Source organism: Aquarana catesbeiana, linkage group LG10 (assembly GCF_042186555.1).
Source record: "Aquarana catesbeiana isolate 2022-GZ linkage group LG10, ASM4218655v1, whole genome shotgun sequence".
Classification (NCBI taxonomy): domain Eukaryota; kingdom Metazoa; phylum Chordata; class Amphibia; order Anura; family Ranidae; genus Aquarana; species Aquarana catesbeiana.
Window position 1 is genome coordinate 219,329,777 of NC_133333.1, and position 25,980 is coordinate 219,355,756.

General features: G+C 48.8%; 1 protein-coding gene and 1 long non-coding RNA gene across 5 annotated transcripts in view; one reads left to right on the plus strand and one right to left on the minus strand.

The window, feature by feature from the left end:
- Positions 1-16,524, minus strand: part of SNX19 (sorting nexin 19) — a 94,537-nt gene extending 78,013 nt beyond the window's left edge. Inside the window, exons 1-2 of one of the 2 annotated variants that reach the window (XM_073603329.1) lie at positions 16,366-16,524; positions 5,304-6,845 (exon numbers count right to left, since the gene is read on the minus strand). In XM_073603329.1, coding sequence (XP_073459430.1) covers positions 5,304-6,845 — 1,542 coding nt within the window. In that variant the 5' untranslated portion in view covers positions 16,366-16,524. Of the gene's footprint in view, positions 1-5,303; positions 6,846-16,279 lie in introns of both variants that reach the window. The other variant, XM_073603328.1, reaches the window with a different exon arrangement.
- Positions 1-25,980, plus strand: part of LOC141111218 (uncharacterized) — a 94,090-nt gene that overhangs the window by 37,271 nt on the left and 30,839 nt on the right. Inside the window, exon 1 of one of the 3 annotated variants that reach the window (XR_012236403.1) lies at positions 16,491-16,718. The exons of the other annotated variants lie outside the window; for them this stretch is intronic. This is a non-coding gene — a long non-coding RNA (uncharacterized lncRNA). Of the gene's footprint in view, positions 1-16,490; positions 16,719-25,980 lie in introns of those variants that run through there. 3 annotated transcript variants of the gene reach the window in all.

Below are 25,980 nucleotides of genomic sequence, written 5' to 3' on the forward strand. Positions count from 1 at the left end.
AAGACGTGCGTGTGACATCAGCACTCTTCCGGGAACAGGAACCTAATCAATGAAGGTGGACCACAAGCTGAAGGGTTGCCGTGCACACCAGTGCACAAAGCAAGGTCCATAAAGACATGGATGAGCGAGTTTGGGGTGGAGGAACTTGACCATAGCCAGATAGAACACCTTTGGGGTAAATTAGAGCAGAGACTGCAAGCCAGGCCTTCTCATCCAACATCAGTGCCTGACCTCACAAATGAGCTTCTGGAAGAATGGTCAAACATTCCCATAGACACACTCCTAAACCTTGTGGACAGCCTTCCCAGAAGAGTTGAAGCTGTTATAGCTGCAAAGGGTGGGCCAACTCAATATTGAACCCTACGGACTAAGACTGGGATGGCATTAAAGTTCATGTTTGTGTGTAAAGGCAGGTGTCCCAATAATTTTGGCAATATAGTGTATGTATGGGCAGGCTGATTGTTCCAAAGTTAATTCATCGATCGATCAACTTGGGTACAACCACCCTGTCGGATTTTTTTTTATGCGATTATTACTAGCAAGTGGCTATAGCCACTAGCAATAATCACTGTGGGGCTTATTTACGAAAGGCAAATCCACTTTGCACTACAAGTGCACTTGGAAGTGCAGTCGAAGTAGATCTGAGGGGAAGATCTGAAATGAGGGGAAGCTCTGCTGATTTTATCATCCAATCATGTGCAAGCTAAAATGCTGTTTTTTATTCTCCTTGCATGTCCCCCTCGGATCTACAGCGACTGCACCTCCAAGTGCATTTTCAGCGCAATTTCAAGTGTACTTTGTACTTGTAGTGCAAAGTGGATTTTCCTTTCGTAAATAACCCCCTGTGTGTTCTCCTAGCAGAGACTACTCCATCCCCCCCACCACCTCCGCAGAAGGAATTCCCCCATCAACACTAACTGTGTTGATGAGAGAATCAAGCAAGTTTCTTTCTTGCAACCCATGGTTGCAGGAACAAAAAAAAAAAAAATCACATAATCTATGGCCGGCTTTAGAGTTTACACCGTGATGAAATACATAAAGGGGACCTCCGTTGGGAGCGTTGCTGTCTATTCCTCTCAGAAGAAAATAACTAGAGGACAAATGCTCACATGGAGAACACTCCAGATCTGCCTCTCATTGTAGAGGAGCATTGAAGCCGCGGCGCTCGGCAGGCCTCTTGTGGATTGATGATCCCGCGGCCTCGTACCGGGAGCCCACACACTTTGTGTGATAATTACTCTACAGGCCATCGGGGACATTCCATCAGATCCGCTCAGGGCTGTCTGTGTCACTCTCACATTGTTCTTATTCTAATTAAGTGCCTGGCTGCCTTACACTTGTTCCCTTTGAAGCTCCAATACCCTGTAGGCTTGTGCTGAACCCAATCCAGATACCCGGCACCATTACCGGACCTTTGAAGTTCCCCTCTACAACAACTTCTCATTAACGTTACATTTCCAAATGATTAAGTCTCGTTTGTCTCGTTCTGTTTCGATTAATGACACAATCTTCTCCTGGATGGGAAGAGGTTCTCATGTGAAGAGGGCAGCTGGCGTGAAGTGCAGAGAAAGGAATTCCCGACTGCAACCTGGATTTAACCCTTCTGCTTCCAAAGGGCCGGTGATTTCCTGGCCCTTTGGAAGTGCAGAACTTCCAGCTCAGTTCGCTGCGGCTAATTGGGAGCGGGTACCTGTCAAAACCAGGTACCCGCTCCCCCCAAAAGGTGCCAAATGAGGCAGTGGAGGGGGGGGGCAGATAAGCGGAGCTTTCCCTTTTAGGTGGAGCTCCCCTTTAAGCATACACCCGCATGAGGGCCGTATTTACCCACAAGGGGATGCACAGGTGTTCGTGAACCCCTATGCGGGTGGTCCTATTTCGATTGGGATGCAGCAGCTGCACAGACACAGTTGCTTCTCCCAATTTGACATCCGTGCGGATCCGGGGCTCCCCAAACGCAGACAGTATACATTTGGGGACCCGCTTGCACCCGCACCCACATGACTGTCAAACTGGGAGCAGCCGTTGTGTTCCAAATGATAAGAATAGGACTGCCTGCACGAACATGCATCCCCATATGGGCACACAGCCCGAACACGGGGGAAATGCTTAAAGCGGAACTAAACTTTCCTATTGTTTTCAGCCAAGGAAGTTGCCATCTTGGCCTCTGATTGATCTTCAACTGCTTTGATGCTGCACAAGTGATTGACTACGACACCAACCATTTGATGGTTTGACAGTTTGGTTGAGAGCACATCCAATGTGACAGTTAGCATTCCTGGCAACGTAACTGTTTTTTGAAACCGTTAAATCAATGGGTTTAGTTCCGCTTTTTAGGATTTACTGCTGGGGCGCCCTGTGCTTCAGCAAAATGGCAGCCTCTGGCAAGAGGAAACAGGAGCAATGCTCGCTGGAGGCAATTTACAGCACACACTAGTTTTGGTAGCATAATTATTGACCATTTCAGCCCCAGAAGAATTTACCCCCTTCCTGACCAGAGCACTTTTTGCGATTCGGCACTGTGTCGCTTTAACTGACAATTGCTTCCAAACAAAATTGACGTCCTTTTTTTCCCACAAATAGAGCTTTCTTTTGGTGGTATTTGATCGCCTCTGCGGTTTTTATTTTTTGCGCTATAAACAAAAATAGAGCAATTTTGAAAAAAAAAAAAAAAAACGCATTATTTTTTACTTTTTGCTATAATAAATATCCCCCAAAAATATATATAAAAAAAACAATGTTTTCCACAGTTTAGGCCTATACATATTCTTCTACATATTTTTGGTAAAAAAAAAAAAAAAAAAAAATCGCATTAAGCGATTATTGATCGGTTTGTGCAAAAGTTATAGCGTTTACAAAATAGGAGATAGTTTTATGGCATTTTTATTAATTATTTTTTTTTTTTTAAATGGCGGCGATCAGCGATTTTTATCGTGACTATGACATTATGGCAGATACATCGGACATGGGACCATTGTCATTTATACAGCAATCAGTGCTATAAAAATGCACTGATTCCTGTGTAAATGACACTGGCAGTGAAGGGGTTAACCACTAGGTGGCAGTGTGTGTCCTAGGGCCTGTTTCTAACTGTCAGGGGCATGGGCTGTGTGTGTGATGTCACTGATCTCTGCTCCGATGGCAGGGAGCAGAGATCAGTGACACTGTCAGTAGGCAGAACGGGGAGATGCTGTTTACATCAGCATCTCCCCATTCTTCCTCCCCGTGAGGCAACTGCGGGTATCCCTGCGGCGATCGAGTACGCGGGACCCGCCTCACGGAGCTTGCCACGGGCGCGTGCCCGCTGGCCGCCTCTTAAAGGGCAACGTACAGGTACCTGGTTTTGCCTGTACGAGCCCTTCTGCCGCAGTATATCTGCGTGAGGCGGTCGGCAAGCGGGTAATGTGGAATGTATGTTCCTTGTTAAAGAACATTGAGGTTTATTTAATAAAGGCAAATCCCCTGTGCACTACAAGTGCACTTGGAAGTGCAGTCGCTGGAGATCTGAGAGGGACATGCAAGGACAATAAAAAACAGCATTTTTGCTTGTATATGATTGGATGGTAGAAATCAGCAGAGCTTCCCCTCACTTCAGATATACAGCGGCTGCACTTCTAAGTGCACTTGTAGTGCACAGTGGATTTGCCTTTAGTAAATCATCCCCATTATTTTTTTATCAAGTTATTAAGGGTTCAGTTCCACTTTAAATACAACTGTGCAAACAAGACCTAAGGAAGTGCCGCCTCGACACCTATTTTCTTGTCTACTTTTTTTTTTTTTTTTTAATTGCCAAACAGCAATTTTACGATGCAGGACCGTGCCGCAACTGCAAGCCAAGCTTTTAGCTCGTGGTTATGGTGCAGCCTTATTGATCTTAATTGGAGAGTTTGGAAAATGGTGCCACCTCTCAAACTCTGTAGCCATGCTAAGGCCGTGAAGCATTGGGGCCGTAGCATGTCTACAGTCTTGTTAGGCTGTAATGTTAGAATTCCGATGGGTGGTTGGGGAGGTGGTAAAAACTTGGTCATCGGTTTTTCCACTACTCAGCCGCCAGTGTGAAAGGGCCCTTAATATTTGGATTCTCGAACAAGCTAAGTTGTGACTGGTTCTCTTTAAGCCTAAAATAACAGTTCCCTGAGAAAAGGTCCCGAGGTATCAGTCATCTGAGGTGTAGGTGATGTTATCTGCATCGCCATCCATAATGCTTCCTTCTATCAGGAATGAGTGGATAAAAGGTAATGGATACACCCAAAATATACAGCCACCATCCAACTACAGACCACGTTTCTACGCTCACCCCAAATACTCTCATCACACAAATCTTCAGATGTTCCTTTCATTCGGCCGCCCCCACCGTTCTGACCACTCGGCCGCCCCCACCGTTCTGACCACTCGACCGCCCCCACCGTTCTGACCACTCGGCCGCCCCCACCGTTCTGACCACTCGGCCGCCCCCACCGTTCTGACCACTCGGCCGCCCCCACCGTTCTGACCACTCGGCCGCCCCCACCGTTCTGACCACTCGGCCGCCCCCAACGTTCTGACCACTCGGCCGCCCCCAACGTTCTGACCGCTCGGCCGCCCCCAACGTTCTGACCACTCGGCCGCCCCCACCGTACATTCTGACCACTAGGCCGCACCCACCGTACATTCTGACCACTCGGCCGCCCCCACCGTACATTCTGACCACTCGGCCGCCCCCACCGTACATTCTGACCACTCGGCCGCCCCCACCGTTCTGACCACTCGGCCGCCCCCACCGTTCTGACCACTCGGCCGCCCCCACCGTTCTGACCACTCGGCCGCCCCCACCGTTCTGACCACTCGGCCGCCCCCACCGTTCTGACCACTCGGCCGCCCCCACCGTTCTGACCACTCGGCCGCCCCCACCGTTCTGACCACTCGGCCGCCCCCAACGTTCTGACCACTCGGCCGCCCCCAACGTTCTGACCGCTCGGCCGCCCCCAACGTTCTGACCACTCGGCCGCCCCCACCGTACATTCTGACCACTAGGCCGCACCCACCGTACATTCTGACCACTCGGCCGCCCCCACCGTACATTCTGACCACTCGGCCGCCCCCACCGTACATTCTGACCACTCGGCCGCCCCCACCGTTCTGACCACTCGGCCGCCCCCACCATTCTGACCACTCGGCCGCCCCCACCATTCTGACTACTCGGCTGCTCCCATCATTCAAACCCTTAGGCCACTCCCACCGTTCTGACCACTCGGCCGCCCCCAACGTTCTGACCACTCGGCCGCCTGGCCTATCCTGCAGGTGATGTACTATCAGGTAGTCCTCACCTTGATGGTGTACAGGGTATAGGGGTGTGATCCAGTCCCGCTGTGCTCCCGTGCAGTGATGGTCCCAGTGATTCGCAGGTTCTGGATCAGGACAGGTCCATCAGGGCTGCTGAGGGGTAAGAAGCTGAAGGGATGGATGGGGACGGTGGGGGAAGAAGTGATGAGAGGGGAGGGGGCGGTTGGGGAAGAAGTGATAAGGGGGGAGGTTTCCATTGGACTGCTGCAATCTTTGTCGTTGGGTGGAGTAGTGGTGAATTCTGATGGGAGCGCAGAAGACTCGACAAGGATCTCAGGACGGGGTAGTGTCACTGTCGCAAAGGGCGGGCAGCTTTCCTCGGACAAACCACCCATGACCTCATTTTGGGGAGGGGCTCCAGGGCTTTCAGCCGGCGTTAGCGACTCCAGGCCACAGTCAGATAGGAGATCCTCAGTGGAGTTCATCAGAGGGCGTTCCAGTTCCCGCCCAAAATCAGACATGGGAGACTCGGGCTCAGACTCCTCACACAGGAAAAATGGGCTGCTGGGTTTGGGTGGGTGCAGGTACTGAACGGAGTAACAAGACTCTTCCCCCCCGTCCAGCACCTCCTCTGCCTCTGCCTCCACGCTATCATCTACCTCGAAGCCGGAGATGTGGGATGTTAGAGGAGAAGGCGGGACAAGATGCGGAGCCGGATCCGGGCTCAGTGGGAGAGTTTTAGGAATGGTGGGAGGAGCCGGACTTTCACATTTCTCCTCCTCCATTTTCAGCAGAGTCTTGGAGAAGATGTTGGTCAGAACAATGTTGATCCAGTCTGGGTCAGACATCCGCCCGACAAGCGGCAGCACAACGTTACAGGCGATGAGCTCCACCACTAAGTGCCTGCCGGTGCGGGTTTCTAGGTGTGGTTTAGGTACCAGCTCCGACAGCAAGAGCCCCACCAGCCAGCGGGCGTGGTTTACATCTTGGGCGGGGCCAGAGAGAGCCGGGTGAACCGGGCTGAGCTCCTGGTAGGCTTCCCACAGCAGCAACTCTTTCTCTGACTCCTCGCCCACGCCCTCCACCCGGGCCTTTGCCCACTTATAGCACTGCAGGTGACACCCCGCCAGGACCAGCAACTTCCTGGTCAGCTGTTCGCGGTCAGCAGAACGCAGCCGCCTCTTCAGCTCCGTCCCCAGCTCCCACATTACCCCTCTGACCTCATCCTCGAAGGCGGTCTCTGGGCTCAGGCGGCGGTACCAGGATGACACAAAGTCCTGGACGATCTTCTGGATGGTCAGTCGGATCTCCTTGTCCAGCTGTTCCTCGGCGTTGGTGGATCGAGCGCTCCGCTCCAGGGTGACGAACCGTTCCAGGTGGACGGGGGTGGAGCTGCCGAGGATGAACTGAGGACCCAGCCAGGCCCCCGCCGCCGCCATGATGGCCGAGAAAAGGAGGAGGAGCCATACATTGACCAACAGGTGGACCAGGATCACCCAAGCGATCAGCGCGCCCCCAGCCAGGAACATCCACCCCTTCCGGGGGTCCTTCGGGGGGGCGAACACAACCTCGGGCACATCTGCCATCTATAGGGAAGACAGAGAGTCAGGTTACTACAAATACAAAGAACCAATCATATTGCAGAGACAAGGTAAGACATCAACTGTAGCAGGGGGTCTCTAAACTTTCTAAACAAAGGGCCAGTTTACTGTCCTATAGGTTTTAGGGAGACCGGATGTTGGTGTCAGTGGGAAGAATAGTGCCTCATTTTTGGTGTAAGTGGGAGCAATAGTACCCCATCATTGGTAGTGGGAGGAATAGTGCGTGCCCCACCATTGGTGTCAGTGGGAAGAATAGTACCCCATCATTGGCGTCAGTGGGAGGAATAGTGCGTGCCCCATCATTGGCGTCAGTGGGAGGAATAGTGTCCCATCATTGGCGTCAGTGGGAGGAATAGTGTCCCATCATTGGCGTCAGTGGGAGGAATAGTGTCCCATCATTGGCGTCAGTGGGAGGAATAGTGTCCCATCATTGGCGTCAGTGGGAGGAATAGTGTCCCATCATTGGCGTCAGTGGGAGGAATAGTGTCCCATCATTGGCGTCAGTGGGAGGAATAGTGTCCCATCATTGGCGTCAGTGGGAGGAATAGTGCCCCATCATTGGCGTCAGTGGGAGGAATAGTGCCCCATCATTGGCGTCAGTGGGAGGAATAGTGCCCCATCATTGGGAGGAATAGTGCCCCATCATTGGTGTCAGTGGGAGGAATAACAGGATTTTTATAACAGCTTACCTGTAAAATCCTTTTCTTGGAGTACATCATGGGACACAGAGCCTTAAAGTGGTTGTAAACCCTTTACAACCACTTTAAACTACAGGCAAGCCTTTAATTAGGCTTGCCTGTAGCTGCACTGGATATCTCCTAAACCTGCACGGTTTAGGACAGGAATATGCAATTAGCGGACCTCCAGCTGTTGCAAAACTACAAGTCCCATCAAGCTTTTGCCTCTGGGTGTCATGCTTTTGGCTGTCAGAGTCTTGCTATGCCTCATGCAACTTGTAGTTCTGCAACAGCTGGAGGTCTGCTAATTGCATATCCCTGGTTTAGGAGATATCCCTGTATTTGCATGTGCCGACGTCATGCGGCACATGCGCACTTAAGCCAACTGAAGCAATGGCATGTACGTGCCGTTGCTTCAGTTGTACTGTGCCATTCTCGGCGGGAGTGACGTCATCGCGGCTCTGGCCAATCACAGCGTCGGAGCCGTGATACCCGGAAGCAAGCCCCGGCTGACATGTCGGCGGCCTGAGGGGGAGACGAGGACGGCTGCGGAGGCTTCGTTCTCGGGTAAGTAATTCATAATGAGCTAGTATGCTATGCATACTAGCTCATTATGCCTTTATCTTGCAGGGTGTGTTTTTAGTTTTTTTTTTTTTTTTTTTTGCAGGAGGGTTTACTTCCTCTTTAACCACTTGAATACCAGGCACTTAAACACCTTCCTGCCTTGACTTCCTTCCAAGTCAATTTTCAGCTTTCAGCACTGTCGCAATTTGAATGACAATTGCGCGGTTATACAACACTGTACCCAAACAATTTTTTTTATCATTTTGTTCCCACAAATAGAGCTTTCTTTTGGTGGTATTTGATCACCTCTGTGTTTTTTATTTTTTGGCGCAACAAATAAAAAAAGACTGGAAATTTTGAAAAAAAACAAGTTTTTCTTTGTTTCTGTTAAAATTTTTTGTAAATAAGTAAGTTTTCTTTTTCAATGACAGGCACTGATATGGCTGCACTGACGGGCATCGATAAGGTGGCACTGGTATGCGGCACTGATGGGCACTTATGGGTGGCACTGATGGGTACTTATGGGTGGCACTGATGGACACTGATGGGTGGCATTGCTGGGAATCACTGATGTTACAGCTTATATAATGGTGCCAGTCAGTGCCCATTTGTGGGCACTGATTGGCACAGATTGGGCATAATTTGCACATGTGGATGGCAATGGGGTACATACCTGGCCATCCACATATTGCCCCCTTCCCTGGTGGTGCTGGCGGCTTCCCTGGTGGTCTAGTGTGGGCATCTGAGGGGGGGGCTGCGCTGATTAACAATCAGCGCAGACCCCCCATCAGGAGAGCAGCCGATCGGACGCAAGTGAGGAAAAGCCAATCAACGGCTTTTCCTGTTGACATTGTGATCAGCCGTGATTGGACATGGCTGATCACGTAGTAAAGAGCCTCCACCAATATCGGTGTAGCGGTGTGTCAGACTGACACACCGCACCACCGATCGCCGCGATGCGCGCCCCCATGGGCGCGCGGTGGCTGTTATCCTGATGGACGTCATATCACGCCCAGTCAGGATAACTGAACCACCGGCCGGCCGCCATTTTGCTATAGGCCGGGCGGTAAGTGGTTAAGTAATTACTTAATGGGTTATTGGCCACCTTCAGGTGTTGACACTGGTATACCCAATACAGGAAGTTGACTCGCCTATATAAACCCCTCCTCCTTCCAGGAGTACCTCAGTTTTTGTAGCCAAGCAATATACTTAAACCCTATAAAAAGAGGGGAGGGACCTCTGTGTTCCATGATATACTCCAAGAAAGGATTTTTATAACAGCTTACCTGTAAAATCCTTATTTTCTTTATCGTACATCATGGGACACAGAGCCTTAAGTAATTACTTAATGGGACGTCCCATAGTAATGCTATTTGAGGGGAGGGAGACACAACCCGTAGGGCACCCCCAGACCTGAGGACTTATACTGCTGCCTGCAGCACACTACGCCCGAAGGCGATATCCTCATTCCTCCTTACATCCGCTTGATAAAATTTTGTGAATGTATGCACCGAAGACCAAGTTGCGGCCTTGCAGATCTGAGCCATGGAGGCCTGGTGACGCACTGCCCAAGAAGCACTAACCACTCAGGTAGAGTGTGCCTTGACTTGAGAATCTTACCCTTTAAATCATACGTTTGAATAATAACTTGCCAAATCCACTTAGCGACAGTGGATTTCAACGCTGCCTGTCCTTTCTTAGGACCTTCTGACAGAATAAATAAGACATCAGTCTTACGAATCTGAGCAGTTGCCTTTAAATAGTTTTTCACTGCTCTCACCACATCAAGCCAATGTAGTGACTTTTCTTCCCTGGAACATGGTTTTGGAAAAAACGATGGCAGGACAATATTTTGTTTCAGGTGAAAACCTGAAAACTACTTTTGGTAAAAAGCCTGGACGAGGGCGTAACACCAACAAATGGCTGTTTTTGTAACACTGACAAAACTAAATTCAAGTCCCAAGGGCTCAAGGGTGTTTTAACCGGCGGAATTATCCGCATCACCCCTTGCATAAAACCCCGGACTAAAGAATGAGACTTGGCCCTTAATAGTACTCAGGGCCAACTTCATCTCTACGCCTAATGCCGCGTACACACGATCGGACTTTACGGCAGACTTGGTCCGGCGTACCGGATTTTGTCGGACAATTCGATCGTGTGTGGGCTCCAGCGGGCTTTGTTTTCTCAAAAGTTGGACCGACTTAGATTTAAAATATGGTTTTAAATCTACCCGTCGAAACTCGAGTCCGGACGAAAAGTCCGCTCGTCTGTATGCTAGTTCGACGGACAAAAAGCCACGCTAGGGCAGCTATTGGCTACTGGCTATGAACTTCCTTATTTTAGTCCGGTCGTACGTCATCACGTACGAATTCGACGGACTTTGGTGGATTGTGTGTAGGCAGGTTCTTTCATTCAGAAAGTCCGTCGTAAAGTCCGTCGAAAAGTCCGCCGGGCAAAGTCTGCCGTAAAGTCCGACCGTGTGTACGCGGCATAATTGTAGAAAGCCAAGAATTCTGCCTATGATATATCTCCGAGGGTGCCAACCCTTGGATTCACACCAGAAAACATAAGCCTTCCAAACTCTATAATATATATCCAGCTTGATCCTGCAAAGAAGTCGTGGCAGCAACTGAATAGGGGGGAATGCATAGAGCAGTGAGAACTTATCCCACGGGGTCACCAACGCATCTGTTTCGCATGCGAATGGATCCCTTGTCCTTGACACAAATTTGACTAACTTCTTGTTGAATCTGGAAGCTAGAAGATCTACGTCCGGAGTTCCCCATTTTTGGCAAACAGCCCGAAAGACGTTGGTCTCTTCACCCCATTCCCCTGGGAATAACTGCTGGTGACTTAAGTAGTCCGCCTGCCAATTCTCTACTCCCGGGATGAAAACTGCCGATAGGCATGGGACATTCTTTTCTGCCCAAGTTAGAATAAGGTTCACCTCTCTCTGAGCTGAGAGACTCTTGGTGCCCCCTTGGTGATTGATATAGGCCACAGTCGTGGCACTGTCGGATTGGATCCTGACAGATCAATTCTTTAACCTGGAGGTCCAGGTTCTTAAAGCCAGAAAAACTGCCCGAATTTCTAGGATGTTGATGGGCAGGGATCTTGACCACTGTCCCTGGACAGTTGTTTTCTCTAGTACTGCTCCCCAGCCTGAGAGGCATCTGTCGTTACTACTTTCCAGATAATTAGTCTGAAGGATGGTTTCATGAATTAAATAATAACAAAACAGTAAAGTTAGCCCAATTTTTTTGTATAATGTGAAAGTTGATGTTACACCGAGTAAATAGATACCTAATATGTCACGCTTTAAAATTGCGCACACTCATGGAATGGCGCCAAACTTCGGTACTTAAAAATCCCCATAGGCGACGCTTTGAACATTTTTACAGGTTACCAGTTTGGAGTTACAGAGGAGGTCTAGTGCTAGAATTGTTGCACACACTCTAACACACGCGGCGATACCTCACATGTGTGGTTTGAACTGGGTTAACTTATGTGGGTGGGCCTTGCGTGTGCGTTCGCTTCTGAGCGCAAGCTACTGGGGACAGGGGCTTTGTAAAAAATTTTTTTTTAATTATTTTACTAAATTTTTTTAAAGTTTACACTTAATTTTACATTTTTTTTTCATCACTTTTATTCCTATTACAAGGAATGTAAACATCCTTTGTAATAGGAATCTATTGTGACAGGTCCTCTTTATGGAGAGATGCGGGGTCAACAAGACCCCTCATCTCTCCTCCAGGCTGGAAAGGATGAGATCGAGAAAAAAAAATTCACCAATCTCATGCTGACAGCCACGATCGCGGCTTTGTTTACATCCGGGAACCCGGGCGTGACGTCATACCTTCGCGCCCGGGCCTCTGACGGTCATAGAGATTACTGGTGACCATCTGGTCACCGGAAATCTCTATCTTTGTCAACCGGCGCCGGACGATTCATTCTCGGGGCCCCCGATGGCACGGGAGAGCCCGGAGAAGCACCGGATGGCGGCGGGGGGGGGGGGGGGGGCGGACGTCCCCTCCCGTCACCTATAAGGACGATCAAGCGGCGGAACTGCCACTATGATCGTTCTTATTGTGCACAGAATCGCCGGCTGGAAAGAATGATATCTGAATGATGCCTGTAGCTGCAGATATCCCCGCACAAAGTGAAGGACGTTATATGACTATGTGCGGTATTGAAGTAGTTTAGGAAGACTTCTCTAGGTTGAGAATCCAACCCAGACTTTCCAGGTAACTGGTTGTAATGCGTACACTTTGCTCCAAGCGAGCCACTGACTGGTCTATTAACAATAGATCGTCTAGGCATGCCAAGACTGTTATGCCCTGTGCCCTTAGCTTGGCTAGAGGTGGGACCAGTACTTTCGTGAACACCCGGGGTGCTGTAACTAGCCCGAAGGGCAAGGCTACAAACTGAAAGTGCTGTTCTACTTCAAACCGCAGAAACCTCTGGTGAGCGGGAAATATAGGAACATGCAGATATGCATCTCTGATGTCGATGGACGCCAGAAGTTCTCCTCCTTGTAGGATGGAAACTACTGACTTGATTGACTCCATGCGAAAGGAGCGGATCCTCAGGAACTGATTTAGATTCCTTAGATCTAGAATGGGTCTGACATCACCATTTGGCTTTGGTACCGTAAACAGGTTTGAATTAAACCCCGAACCTTGTTCTTGTGTGGGAATCTGTACGATCACCCCCCGAGCCAATAACTGGTCTAGTGCTTGAAACAGAGATAGTGTTTTCCCTGGATCCGTGGGAACGTTTGATCTCAGAAAACGAGACGGTGGAAACTCCTGGAATTCTAGTTTGTATCCTAGAGACACCATGGAGAGAACCCATCTGCCCTGAATTTCCCTTTGCCAGACTTCTGAGTATTTCAGAAGTCCCCCCCCCCCCCCCCCCACTCTGGTGTAGGGGGACACCTCTTCACGATGAGGCTTTAGTGTTCTGCTTTGCAGATTTGCGGGCCCCAGGTCTTCTTTTGTTCCTGGGCCTGACCCTGAGGTTTTCCTCTAGAGTCTGACGGCGGAGGCCGTTGCCACTGCCTAGAGGTGGAGGCCCCTGGCGCAGGAGAAAAAGCCAGTTTAAATGAAGAACGTTTATACTTTCCTTTGACTGGCAAAAGAGTACTCTTCCCACTAGAAATTGTCTGGATGTATTTATCCAAATCATCGCCAAATAAATCGCTCCCCATGAAAAGGGAAACTAGTCAGAAGCTTTTTTGCAAGGTGCTTCGGCTGCCCAATTCTTTAACCAAAGGGTTCTACGCATGTGTATTAGCAAAAGCGCAAGGCGGGACGCCTGGTGAATAGAATCTTTCATAGCGTCTATAGCAAAACATAACGCCTTTGGTAGTTCGGCCAACTCACGGGCCTGTTGTGCAGGGACCTCTTCAAGAGCAGCTGTAAACTGGTCCTTTAAAGTGGAGTTCCACCCACTTTTACAACTCTTCAGCATCCCTCACTAAACTGTGCACTGTAAATGAATTGGGTATTTTTAAATTTTTTTTCTCAGCACCTACTGTACATCTGCTGTATTCATTTTTCACTTCCTCCTCCCTGGCCGCGGCCCATCGCATCATTTCCTGTTTGCAATGCCTTCTGGGAAGGAGCGGCAACTTCCTCTGACACTGCTGTTGCTATGGAAACCTGACCTGAAACCTATTACGCTGCTTGTGCTGCACTGAGCATGTGCGAGATCTGCAAGGATGAGATCCAGGAAGAAATACAGTCTGGCTTCAGATGCCCACACTTAAGATGGCCACGGCCTGCTGTAAGTTTATAAAATAATAAACTACTGCTATAAACTAACAAAACAGACCTTAGTTTACAGACTAACTTTACTAGAATTCATTAAGCTTGTGTATTATAGGGGTATTTTTATTTAAAAAGTATCATTTCGGCCGGAACACCACTTCAAGGACTGACAGACGCCTATTGCGGCGACTGCAGGTTGAGTAACAGTCCCTGCCAAGGAAAAAGAGGATTTTAACAGGAATTCCAACTTTTTTATCTGTTGGATCCTTTAGCATTTGCGTATTGTCTACAGGACAAGTCAAACTTGTATTCACACTGGAAATCGCAGCTTCAACTGCTGGAATTTTCCATCTCTTGGTGAACTTTTCCTCCATGGGATAGAGAACTGAGAATCTCTTTTATCCGGATGATCCCGTTCGGCATAAATAAGCTTCTCTAGTAATGTGTGGACAGGAAACGCATGCAAAGGTTGTGAAGGTTTCAAAGAACCCAAAGGAAGAAACCAGGGTAGCATAAAAGTGGAGCGAACCATCTCCGTAAGGATTTGTACCTCAGATTGTGAAGCTGAATCATCAAGGGTTTCCTCCGCAGAGGAATGATCGGTTTGCTCTTCCTCTCGATCGCCTGAGGGTAATACCTGATCCTGTCTGCACTGTTCCCTTGGTAAAGGGTTTGAAGTGGGAGAGAGGGATCTAGCAAGCTTCCTATCCCCCTGAATGGAGGATGCGATTAAAGCCGCTAATCTTCCTTCTAAGCCTTGCAAGGCAGAGGAGAATGCATCTTCAGTCAGGTATACAGGAGCTGAAGTGTGAGAAGCAGTTGCACCACCAATCAGTTCCAAAGACTCCCCCTGGCTTGCCATGTCCGGTATCAGGTATGTCCAGCTGCTAGGACACAGGCTGTTTGTAGCACAGATTGAAAGGGAATGTGTATTGTAACTCCCTCTACAGGAGACTTTAAGGCATTACAATGTTAATATGAAAGAAAAGGCATAGGTGCACTTTGCGGTTCCTAAGCTTTTCTCTTACATTTTCCTCACTGCAGGATACTGCTGAAAACAGACAGATCCAAACGTCACCCATCACGGCGGGCAGCGTAGTTAAACCTTCAAAGACCGGGTCCCTATTATAGGGGTTCCACTACCTTGGACCTATATAGCACCCCACAGGACAAATTTAGGTAGCAAGGCCAAAAAGAGTCCTGGTTCCTGGGGTCCAGCCCTCAAAGAGAAGCGCTACAGGCAGAACCTCGTTCTTCTATGCGAGGCCCGGGTACCATCCTGGAGCCACAGTGGCATGGAAGGATCCGGTTGTGGAGGTTTTTTTAAATCCTGCATGGATCCCTCCTGGAGTTCCTCAGAGCACATCTTCACTCGTGATCAACGCCTTAGACACTGGCGAAAAAACCGAGGACTCCTGGAAGGAGGAGGGGTTATATAGGGGAGTCAACTTCCTGTATTGGGTTTACCAGTGTCCATCACCTGAAGGTGGCCCATAACCCATTAAGTAATTACTTAAGGCTCTGTGTCCCATAATGTACGCTAAAAAAAGTGCCCCAACATTGGTGTCAGTGGGAAGAATAGTGACCCATCATTGGCGTCAGTGGGAAGAATAGTGACCCATCATTGGCGTCAGTGGGAAGAATAGTGTCCCATCATTGGTACTAGTGGGGGGAATAGTGCCCCTGGAGTTTGGAGACCACTGAACTATAGGTAGAGAGGAAGGGGCGGAGCTTTCTGCAGATCACTATGGTAACCAGGGGAATCAAACCTGCTATTTGAGGTGTAGGTGGGCTCCGGTGTAATGATGGGGCTTCCGTGTAATGATGGGGCTTCCGTGTAATGATGGGGCTCCGGTGTAATGATGGGGCTCCGGTGTAACAAGAGATCCCACCACTTCCAGAGAAGAAACGGGAACTATTCTGTTTTGGGGTGGAAAGTTCCTCGTCAGCTTTTCATTTTTATCTGTGACTCCGCTGGAGAAATTTCCTCTCATTTCCTGTCCGGGTGACACTCCCCAATGTGTCCAGGAAGCTCCGCCTTTGCCTCGCCCCATTGAGAACAGCAGTGGTTCTGGCCGTAGAACGGAGAGGAATATGCAGGCTGCCATTGCTCATTGTGAAAATGCCAGGTGCCCGGCTGCCATGCTAGTCTTGTCCCCCCCCCCCCCCATGTAGATCTGAAGCTGTGCTGTCACTGGCTACACGCTGCTCCCAGGCACAGAGGATCAGACGGGGGGGGGGGGGGCAGCCTGGCACTCAGCATTTTCAGGGTGATCACTGACAGACATCCAGCAAGCACTGTGATTGGAGCGCCCCTTGTGGTATGTCAGGCAGACAGCTGAGAGGGGGAGGGGGGTGAACTACAAGTCCCAGCACCCCCCCACCTGTACGCCCACACACAGCTCACCTGTCACTGCTGACGTCACATCTCTGTGGGATCGCCCCTCTGGATGTAGCGGGGTGTCTCCCTCCTCATGCTGCAGCCGGTCTCACCTGGCAGAGGGAGGGTCCGGGACTCCTTCGGCTGTCACTCTGTGGCTCCGCCCTCGGCCCGCCTCCTCCCGTCACAGCGGTCACGTGAGAACGCCAGCCATTCCTGATTAGCTCCCCGGGGTGTGCATCTGCGCCGCTGAACAAGGAAAGCTCTATGCTCAGTATAGAGCGCCGCCCCGAATCTGCACTGACCCCCGGCGGCCGGAGGGCGACACTGCACCCTCCGTACCTTGCAGTTGGTCTGTTAGTAATCACTAATCAGCTGTGTTCGCTGTGAGTAGTCTTCGTCTGGGGTCGGCTCAACTCCGGCTGGGCTCGGGTCCGGGAGGTGACGTCATGGCTCTGCTATAAAGGTAAACTCTATTGTATGGGGGTCTCCAATCACCAGAGCCCCCCCCCCCCCCATAGTAGCTCCCAGAATTCCTTTATTACATCGGGGTCCGCAGACTTCCAACCCCCCCCCCGTCCACAGACTTCCACCCCCCCCCCCGTCCACAGACTTCCACCCCCCCCCCCGTCCACAGACTTCCATCCCCCCCCCGTCCACAGACTTCCATCCCCCCCCCGTCCACAGACCTCCATTCCGCCCCCCCCCCGTCCACAGACCTCCATTCCTCCCCCCCCCCCCCGTCCACAGACTTCCATTCCTCCCCCCCCCCCCGTCCACAGACTTCCATTCCCCCCCCCCCCCCGTCCACAGACTTCCATTCCGCCCCCCCCCCCCGTCCACAGACTTCCATTCCGCCCCCCCCCGTCCACAGACTTCCATTCCGCCCCCCCCCCCCGTCCACAGACTTCCATCCCCCCCCCCCCCGTCCACAGACTTCCATTCCCCCCCCCCCCCGTCCACAGACTTCCATTCCGCCCCCCCCCCCCCGTCCACAGACTTCCATTCCGCCCCCCCCCCCGTCCACAGACTTCCATTCCGCCCCCCCCCGTCCACAGACTTCCATTCCGCCCCCCCCCCCCCCCCCGTCCACAGACTTCCATCCCCCCCCCCCCGTCCACAGACTTCCATTCCCCCCCCCCCCGTCCACAGACTTCCATTCCGCCCCCCCCCCCCGTCCACAGACTTCCATTCCGCCCCCCCCCCGTCCACAGACTTCCATTCCGCCCCCCCCCCGTCCACAGACTTCCATTCCGCCCCCCCCCCCGTCCACAGACTTCCATCCCCCCCCCGTCCACAGACTTCCATTCTGCCCCCCCCCCCCGTCCACAGACTTCCATTCTGCCCCCCCCCCCGTCCACAGACTTCCATTCCCCCCCCCCCCCCCGTCCACAGACTTCCATTCCGCCCCCCCCCCCCCCGGTCCATCCGCAGAGTTCCATTCTGCATCATCCCCCCCCCCCCCAGGTCCGCAGAGTTCCATTCTGCATCATCCCCCCCCCCCCCAGGTCCATTCTATTTCCCCCCCAGGTTCGGAGAGTTCCGTCCTGATGCCCCCCCCCGTCCGTCTGCAGAGTTCCATTCTGACCCCCCCCGGTCCGTCCGCAGAGTTCCATTCTGCATCATCCCCCCCCCCCAGGTCCGCAGAGTTCCATTCTGACTCCCCCCGGTCCGTCCGCAGAGTTCCATTCTGACGCGCCCCCCCCCCCCCCCCCCGGTCCGTCCGCAGAGTTCCATTCTGACGCCCCCCCCGGTCCGTCCGCAGAGTTCCATTCTATTTCCCCCCCAGGTTCGGAGAGTTCCGTCCTGATGCCCCCCCCCGTCCGTCTGCAGAGTTCCATTCTGCCCCCCCCCGTCCGTCTGCAGAGTTCCATTCTGCTTCCCCCCGGGTCCGCAGAGTTCCATTCTGCATCATCCCCACCCCACCCCCGTGTATAGTGCAATCCTGAGCTCTGTGCATGGCGAAATCCTGAGCTCTGTGCATGGCGAAATCCTGAGCTCTGTGCATGGCGAAATCCTGAGCTCTGTGCATGGCGAAATCCTGAGCTCTGTGCATGGCGAAATCCTGAGCTCTGTGCATGGCGAAATCCTGAGCTCTGTGCATGGCGAAATCCTGAGCTCTGTGCATGGCGAAATCCTGAGCTCTGTGCATGGCGAAATCCTGAGCTCTGTGCATGGCGCAATCCTGAGCTCTGTGCATGGCGAAATCCTGAGCTCTGTGCATGGCGAAATCCTGAGCTCTGTGCATGGCGCAATCCTGAGCTCTGTATAAATATACATAATAGGTGCAGAGGAAAATTGAGTGGAAGTAGAAGGACAGGGTCTTCTTCTGTTCTCATATTACCACTCTCTGCGTAGAATTTAATGGTCCTCTGGTGATGATGGGGCCCTTGGTTGCTGACACAAACGCTCGCTCATGTAGGAGAATTGGCTGAAATGCTTCAACTCCTCCCTCTTCAAATCATCCCTGGACATGAATTGCGCCAATCTGATTCTTCCATATTCTGGTTCCTCAGGAATCTGCAAAGAGTAGAAGACATTCATCAATATTTCTGAGCGATACAGAAAATGGTGACAAAGCTTGGTGAGCCCAGCTCCTTCTAGTGGTCAGAAGAAGCACTACACTCCATTAACACACCTTCTCACATATATCCATGTCACCCTAGGACAGGAAGTGTGTTATTGGCGGGATCACCAAGTACATTAAAAAAGAATGATTAATAAACTTACTGTTTCTGATTTCAATGGTGAGGGCAATTTTCCTTTCTTTAACTCGGCCCATTCGATCTCCTTGAAAAATGGATGCCGTGTCAGGTCCTTTACAAGGCGCGTTCTCTTCTCCTGATCTTTACAAAGGAGCTGTAAAGAAGAATGAAAAACAGTAAGAAACACTGCAAGAACAATAACAATATGTGACAGACAGAACCTCCCATTTTAATATTAGATTCTGACAGTGACATATTTCAGCTTCCTTACTTTTTCCCTCCGACCCGCCATCTAACACAAGGGATCCTTGTAAGGATTGAAGAGAAGGTATACTCACCCTTTCTAAGAGGTCACAAAGCCAGGTATCCGCGTTGTTGGGGTAATAAGGTGTCCTGTTGCATACTATCCTCACAAAGTGTTCTGTGTTCCTGTGGATTCCAATGAAGGGATGTCTGCCGAACGCCATCTCATAGACTATCACCCCCAAGGAGAAATAGTCCGCCGTGGTGAAATACGGCAACCTTTGAAGGACCTGTAGAAACATAAGAGAGAGAAACAAAAGGATGAGGACCTTCCTAGGCCAGGCAGAGGACAGAGATGACTCAGTGCTGGCTTATGGGATGTATGAAGCCTCCCAGGAGTCCTACAATTGTACTCCAAAATACATCAAACGGAGGCGGAGCTTGTGGATATTGGAGGTGGGGCTTAAAGTGTGTGTATAGCTAAAACCTTTTTTTTTTTTTTTTTTTTTTCTGGATCGAGTCATTTAGTTTTGGGAGTCCTGGTAGATTGATTTTTGCTGCCTGCGTACCATTGGATAAATGGTTTTGTTACACTTTAAACAAAGGAGGCAGATAAAGGTGTACAGACCCCAATAGCTCAATCTTCACAAGCTCTCACCATGGTAAGGAGAAGGAGTGAATCGGGCCAGACAGATCCATATATCTACACCTGGCCTTAATGTCCACCACAGAGAAGCTCCAACACTACTGCAAATCTCAGAACTTCCCCCCTTTTGTTGGATATAGTTCTGGCCTGGAGACCCACTGAAAGCAACCAGGGCCCCAGTGGAGGAATTCTCCATTTAATGAAAGGGGAGCCCCTTTAGGACTTCTCTATATCCCATAATACACATTACAATTCAGTCTAATATTAGGATGTCATAAATCTTACCTCTGGGGCCATGTATGACATGGTACCCGCACGTTCTGTGATCCTATCGGTCTTGGTGACACCAACCATGGACAAGCCGAAATCAGCAATCCTGACGTGTCCTTCACTGTCCAACAGAATATTTTCAGGTTTGAGATCTCTGTGAAGAAAAGAAGTGAACGGTTAGCTCTGCATATCCCACTTCATATTACAGAGAGAAAAGATACAAATATGCATCTATACAAAGAATGAAGATTGATGGGTGGACATCAGCTTCTTTTATACAGGAAGATCTTTGTTCCAGGGTTCCCAGCTCCGCTCACCTGCTATATTTATCATGAGGAGGTCTCACTCACATTGCTGAATTTTGTATTAATCCTACATTAATCAGAATATGGCGTGAGTGCAGAGAGTTCTGCAGCAGATGCAAGGAGACTTTATGGGAGGCAGCACAACTGGGAACTCTGGTGGAAAGTCTTCCTGATTCACTGAAAAATAGAAGCCAAGGGGTAATTCCGCCCAGAACTACAAGGACAGTTTTGGTGGAGTAACCCATTAATACTGAATTTGGGGAAAATGAGAAAATACTCTTCTAGTGGGGCTCCTCCCACCACATGGGAAGGGTTCAATTCCGGTTTATGCCCGAGTACTAGAAAAAAAGGACATCTAATCCTTACCTGTGTACGATCTTATGAGAATGCAGGAACATCAGGCCGCATATAATTTCCGCAGTGATGAATCTGATAGAGAAAGAAAAATATGAATTAGCATTCAAAGTCATCACAGACCAATAAAGACTAAAAGTACAAAGAGGTATGGGTGGAGGGGTTATGGATGGCCGGGGTATGGATGGAGGGGGTATGGATGGGCAGGGCATGGATAGATGGGGTATGGATGGAGGGGGTATGGATAGACAGATTATGGATGAAGGGAGAAATGGATGGATGAGTTATGGATAGACAGATTATGGATGGACAGGGTATGGATTGACGGGGGTATGGATAGACAGGTTATGGTTGGAGGGAGTATGGATGGACGGGGTATAGATTGCCGGGTTATGGATGGCCTGACTACGTCACTGCCTATGCTCAGTGGTCAGCCATCCCGACTCCGGCATGACCCGTCAGTGGACTTACCTTATGGTCCTCAGATCCAGCGGAGCTTTCTTTTCTATCAATGCCACGAGCTCGCCTCCGCTCAGGAATTCCATGGCAAAGACCAGGTGATTCTGTGAAAAGAAAAGGTAGAGATTACATTATAGACATGTCAGATTCACTTTGTGGAAGAATATACAGAAACACACACAAGTTAGGAAAACCAAACAGAGAAAATGCGAAGGCCGACATAGCTGGAGTTTCCTGATCACAATATTAGTTGTTAGGGGTGATCCACTGACTTCAGTACTTTGTTCACCATCCTGGAAGTCTCATGTAAATCAGGAGGCCTGGCTTCTCCTGTCCCTCCTTGCTGTAGGCTGGTTCTGACCCAGCGACTCGAGGTTTGAGGCCAGAGGCAGCCAGGCAACAAATCATTTCAGAAGTAGGTCAGCAGTAGCAGCCTCTCTATAGAAGACCTCTACTCTGTACAATTGACCTAACCAATCTCCAGCCTTGTAGGAGGCGCTCTAGAGTTCTGTTCTTACCTATACTGCTTCCCGGACTACTGTCGGAACTCTCATAAAACCTGGTGTGGGACACAAGTTGAGCTCCCTTCCACCTCCTCCAATTCAGGGCCCAAAGGACTAATAGACAGGCCTGAAGAGCAGCATTGGGGTAAGCGGGGAGGCTTCACATTGTGTTAGTTCCGACTCCCAAAAAAGTCACCATTTGAGTATTTTGGGGGGTCTGGATAAGTGGTGGAGGACAGTACAGGAAAGAGATCAAGAAATTGGAAAGTGGAAAGACTTACCTTTGTCTGGAACGATGCATATAGATGAGTGATGAAGGGTATGGTGCTACCGACTTGCATTACGGCGGACTCTATAAGGGCAGACTCAGGGTTTCTTATCAGTTTACTTTTTTTAACTAGCTTCACTGCCATCTTTTGTTGAATGGCGGGATGGGAGGCCAACAGCACCTTCCCGAAAGACCCCTGTCCAAGCACTTTATGGAAGGTGAAGCTTTTCATTGATAGTTCATGTGGCTGGAGATTGGTAACTGAACCGCTTGAAGATCTGTCTAAGGGGGGGCCGCTCCCCATTACGCTGTGGAATGATCCAAATGAAGATGGACCATTCGGTATTGCTCTGATGGATGATCCAAAAGGAGGTGGATCATTTGGTATTGCGCTGATGGATGATCCAGAAGGAGGTGGACCATTCGGTATTATGCTGTGGAATGATCCGGATGAAGATGGACCATTTGGTATTATGCTGTGGAATGATCTGGATGAAGATGGACCATTCGGTATTGCGCTGATTGATGATCCAGAAGCAGGTGGACCATTCGGTATTGCGCTGTGGGATGATCCAGAAGGAGATGAACCATTTGGTATTGCGCTGATGGATGATCCAAAAGGAGATGGATCATTTGGTATTGCGCTGATAGATGATCCAGAAGGAGGTGGACCATTTGGTGTTGCGCTGATGGATGATCCAGAAGGTGGTGGACCATTCGCTATTACGCTGTGGAATGATCCGGATGAAGATGGACCATTCGGTATTGCGCTGATTGATAATCCAGAAGCAGGTGGACCATTCGGTATTGCGCTGTGGGATGATCCGGAAGGAAGTGGACCATTTGGTATTGCGCTGTGGGTTGATCCAGAAAGAGGTGGACCTTTCTTTATTGTGCTGTGGTATGATCCAGGAGGCAGTGGAACACTCCATATTGCAGTGTGGAATGATCCAAATGAAGATGGAGCAATCCATATTGCAGTGTGGAAGGATCTATATGAAGATGGAGCATTAAATATTGTGCCATGGAATGATCCGGAAGGAGATGGACCATTCTGTATTGCGCCGTGGACTGATCTGGGTAAAGACAGAACATTCTGTATTGCGCTGCGGTCTGAAGCCAGTGGGACGAGTTTCCATGATGTTCCATTGCTGCGTTCCGGAGTCAGATGGATCTCACTGGTGGGTTGAACCTCTTTAGTCAACTTTCCTTCGTTGGCGGTCAGATCATTATTTTCTTCTGGAGAGAGAAAAAAAGAAAACGAATTATTTCTATTCCGCTATCTACTCGTCATTTATTAGTGGGACGCGGGATCTGCGCACTTTTCCATATATAAAATTATATAATATATCTCTATCTATAATTATTATAATATATAGATTGGTGTCTGTGATCGGGAAATGATCTTAGGTTTTATGGACAATGTGGGAGTTTTGGGCCCCAGGAGGCCCTTCTCCCATCATCAATCTTTAATATCCACAGACCAAAATATATCCAATTTGATCCTTTGCTTAAGATTTTTTTTTTTTTTTTAATTGTTTACGTCCACCCTAGACAGGAAGTGATGTCATGTCGCTCCCGTCCTCACCCATACCCCACTAAACCACTTGCAAGCTGCAATGTATATATAGGTATTGTGGTCGGCAAGTGTATATAGTATATACTGTATGGGGGTGTCTGTGTATATAGTACCTACAGTGAAGGAAAAAAGTATTTGATCCCTTGCTGATTTTGTACGTTTGCCCACTGACAAAAAAAATCAGTCTATAATTTTAGTGATCGGTTTATTATAACAGTGAGGGACAGAGTAACAACAAAAATATCCAGAAAAACGCATTTCAAAAAAGTTATAAATTGATTTGCATTTTAATAAGTGAAATAAGTATTTGATCCCTTATCAAATTGGCAAGATTTCTGGCTCCCAGGTGTCTTCTATACAGGTAACGAGCTGAGATTAGGAGCACTCTCTTAAAGGGAGTGCTCCTAATCTCAGCTTGTTACCTGTATAAGCCCCGCAAATGAGGGGGGGGGGGGGAGGCTCTGGGCACAGTGGCTGCATATGATGGGCACAGTGGCTGCATATGATGGGCACAGGGGCTGCATTTGCTGGGTACAGTGGCTGCATTTGATGGGCACAGTGGCTGCATATGATGGGCACAGGGGCTGCATTTGCTGGGTACAGTGGCTGCAATTGATAGGCACAGTGAGGCTGCAATTGATGGTGTTTTTTTTTTTTTTTAAGTATTTTTCAGTTTGCGCCCCCCCAAAAAATTTTGAGCACCAGACGCCACTGGTGTTGACCTTTTTGTGCTTCGCTTGCAATTGAATGCCTGTAAGATTTATGGTTTTGCGCTGAATATTTATTGCTTTTTATCAACTACAAGAAACATTTGACCTCTGTGATTGCCAACAAGGATTTCCCCACCAACTACTAAGGCTGGCCATCAGGGCTGAAACAACTAATCGATTTATGAAAATAGTAATCGATTAATTTCATGATTGATTAATCAGCCTGTAACATAATGGGGTTAAAAAAACTAAAATGAGTCCTTTTATAGTACAAAAAGAGCAAATAATCACTACTGTAAATATTACTTTCACAGTTCTACAGTAAAAAATGAACCCCTTACAGTAGTGATTATCTGCTTTTTTTTGTACTATAAAGGGCTCATTTTTGTTTTTTTTAACCCCATTATGTTACTAAACGTTGAAGGTGAATGAGAAAATCCACACTCCAGGAGGATGTGGTTCAAAATTATTTATTGTAATAGATTCTTGAGCATACAGTATACAAAAAACTGTGGCAGAAAGTACAAGCAATCAGCTAACGCGTTTCGCGCTTATCCCAAGCGCTTACTCATAGCTTATGTTACTAAACGTATTAGACCTGGTTCACATCTGTGTTTTTTGGTGCTTTTTGCAGAAATGCACTACAGTTCATTTAACATGGTTTCCTATGGGACACGTTCACATCTATGCTTTTTTCAGCCTCTGCGTATTTGGAAAGGGTCAGGGACTTTCTTTTAATGCAAAATGCTGCTTTTTTTTTTGGCTCAATATACTTCAATTGAGAAGCTGCAGAAAAGCATGTAATGCATTTTTGCAGCAATTTGAGTTTTTTAATCTGCCCAACAACAAATTGGCCCAAAAAACGCAAATCGCAGAAAAATCACGTGCGCAAAAATCAAAAACGCACAGCAAAAAGCACTGCAGAAACAGATCAAAAGCAAACTGCCTAGGTGTGTACCGAGCCTTATGCTGGCCACACCGATCAATTTTCAGACGAAAATATAATTATATGTATGCATGTGTGTATAAATATGTGTGCATACATATATATGTGTGTATGTATATATATATGTGTGTATGTGTGTATATATATATATATATATGTGTGTGTATATATATAATATATATATATATATATATATATATATATATATATATATATATATATATATATATATATAATGAAAATAATCATTAGTTGCAGCCCTACTGGCCATACATGTACAATTTTCTTTTTGATTTACCAAAAACCATATAATATGAGGCCAAAACTAAATGACTTTCAATCGTATCCAATAAGGCAGGCCCTTGCACTATATAGTTTAAGGTAAATCTAAAGGAAAATGGTACAAGACAATTGAACATGTATGGCCAGCCTAAGTCATGTTTTGCGAAGGGGCCAAATACTTATTTCACTCATTAAAATGCAAATCAATGTATAAAACTTTTTTGAAATGCGTTTTTTCTTCGTACAAAATCAGCAGTCGATCAAATCTTTTTTTTTTTTTATTTCCCCTCACTGTATATAGTAAATATGTGGGTGTCATAATGCTATTCCTCTATTATAATACTCACCAATGGCGTCGTCTGTTGTGGATTTTGGTTGAGGAATATGCTGCAGTCTGTGTGCAGCTTCCTCGTCTCCCCGCCCATTTCCCCTCCCCCTATCCCTTAGAAGGGCGGTAT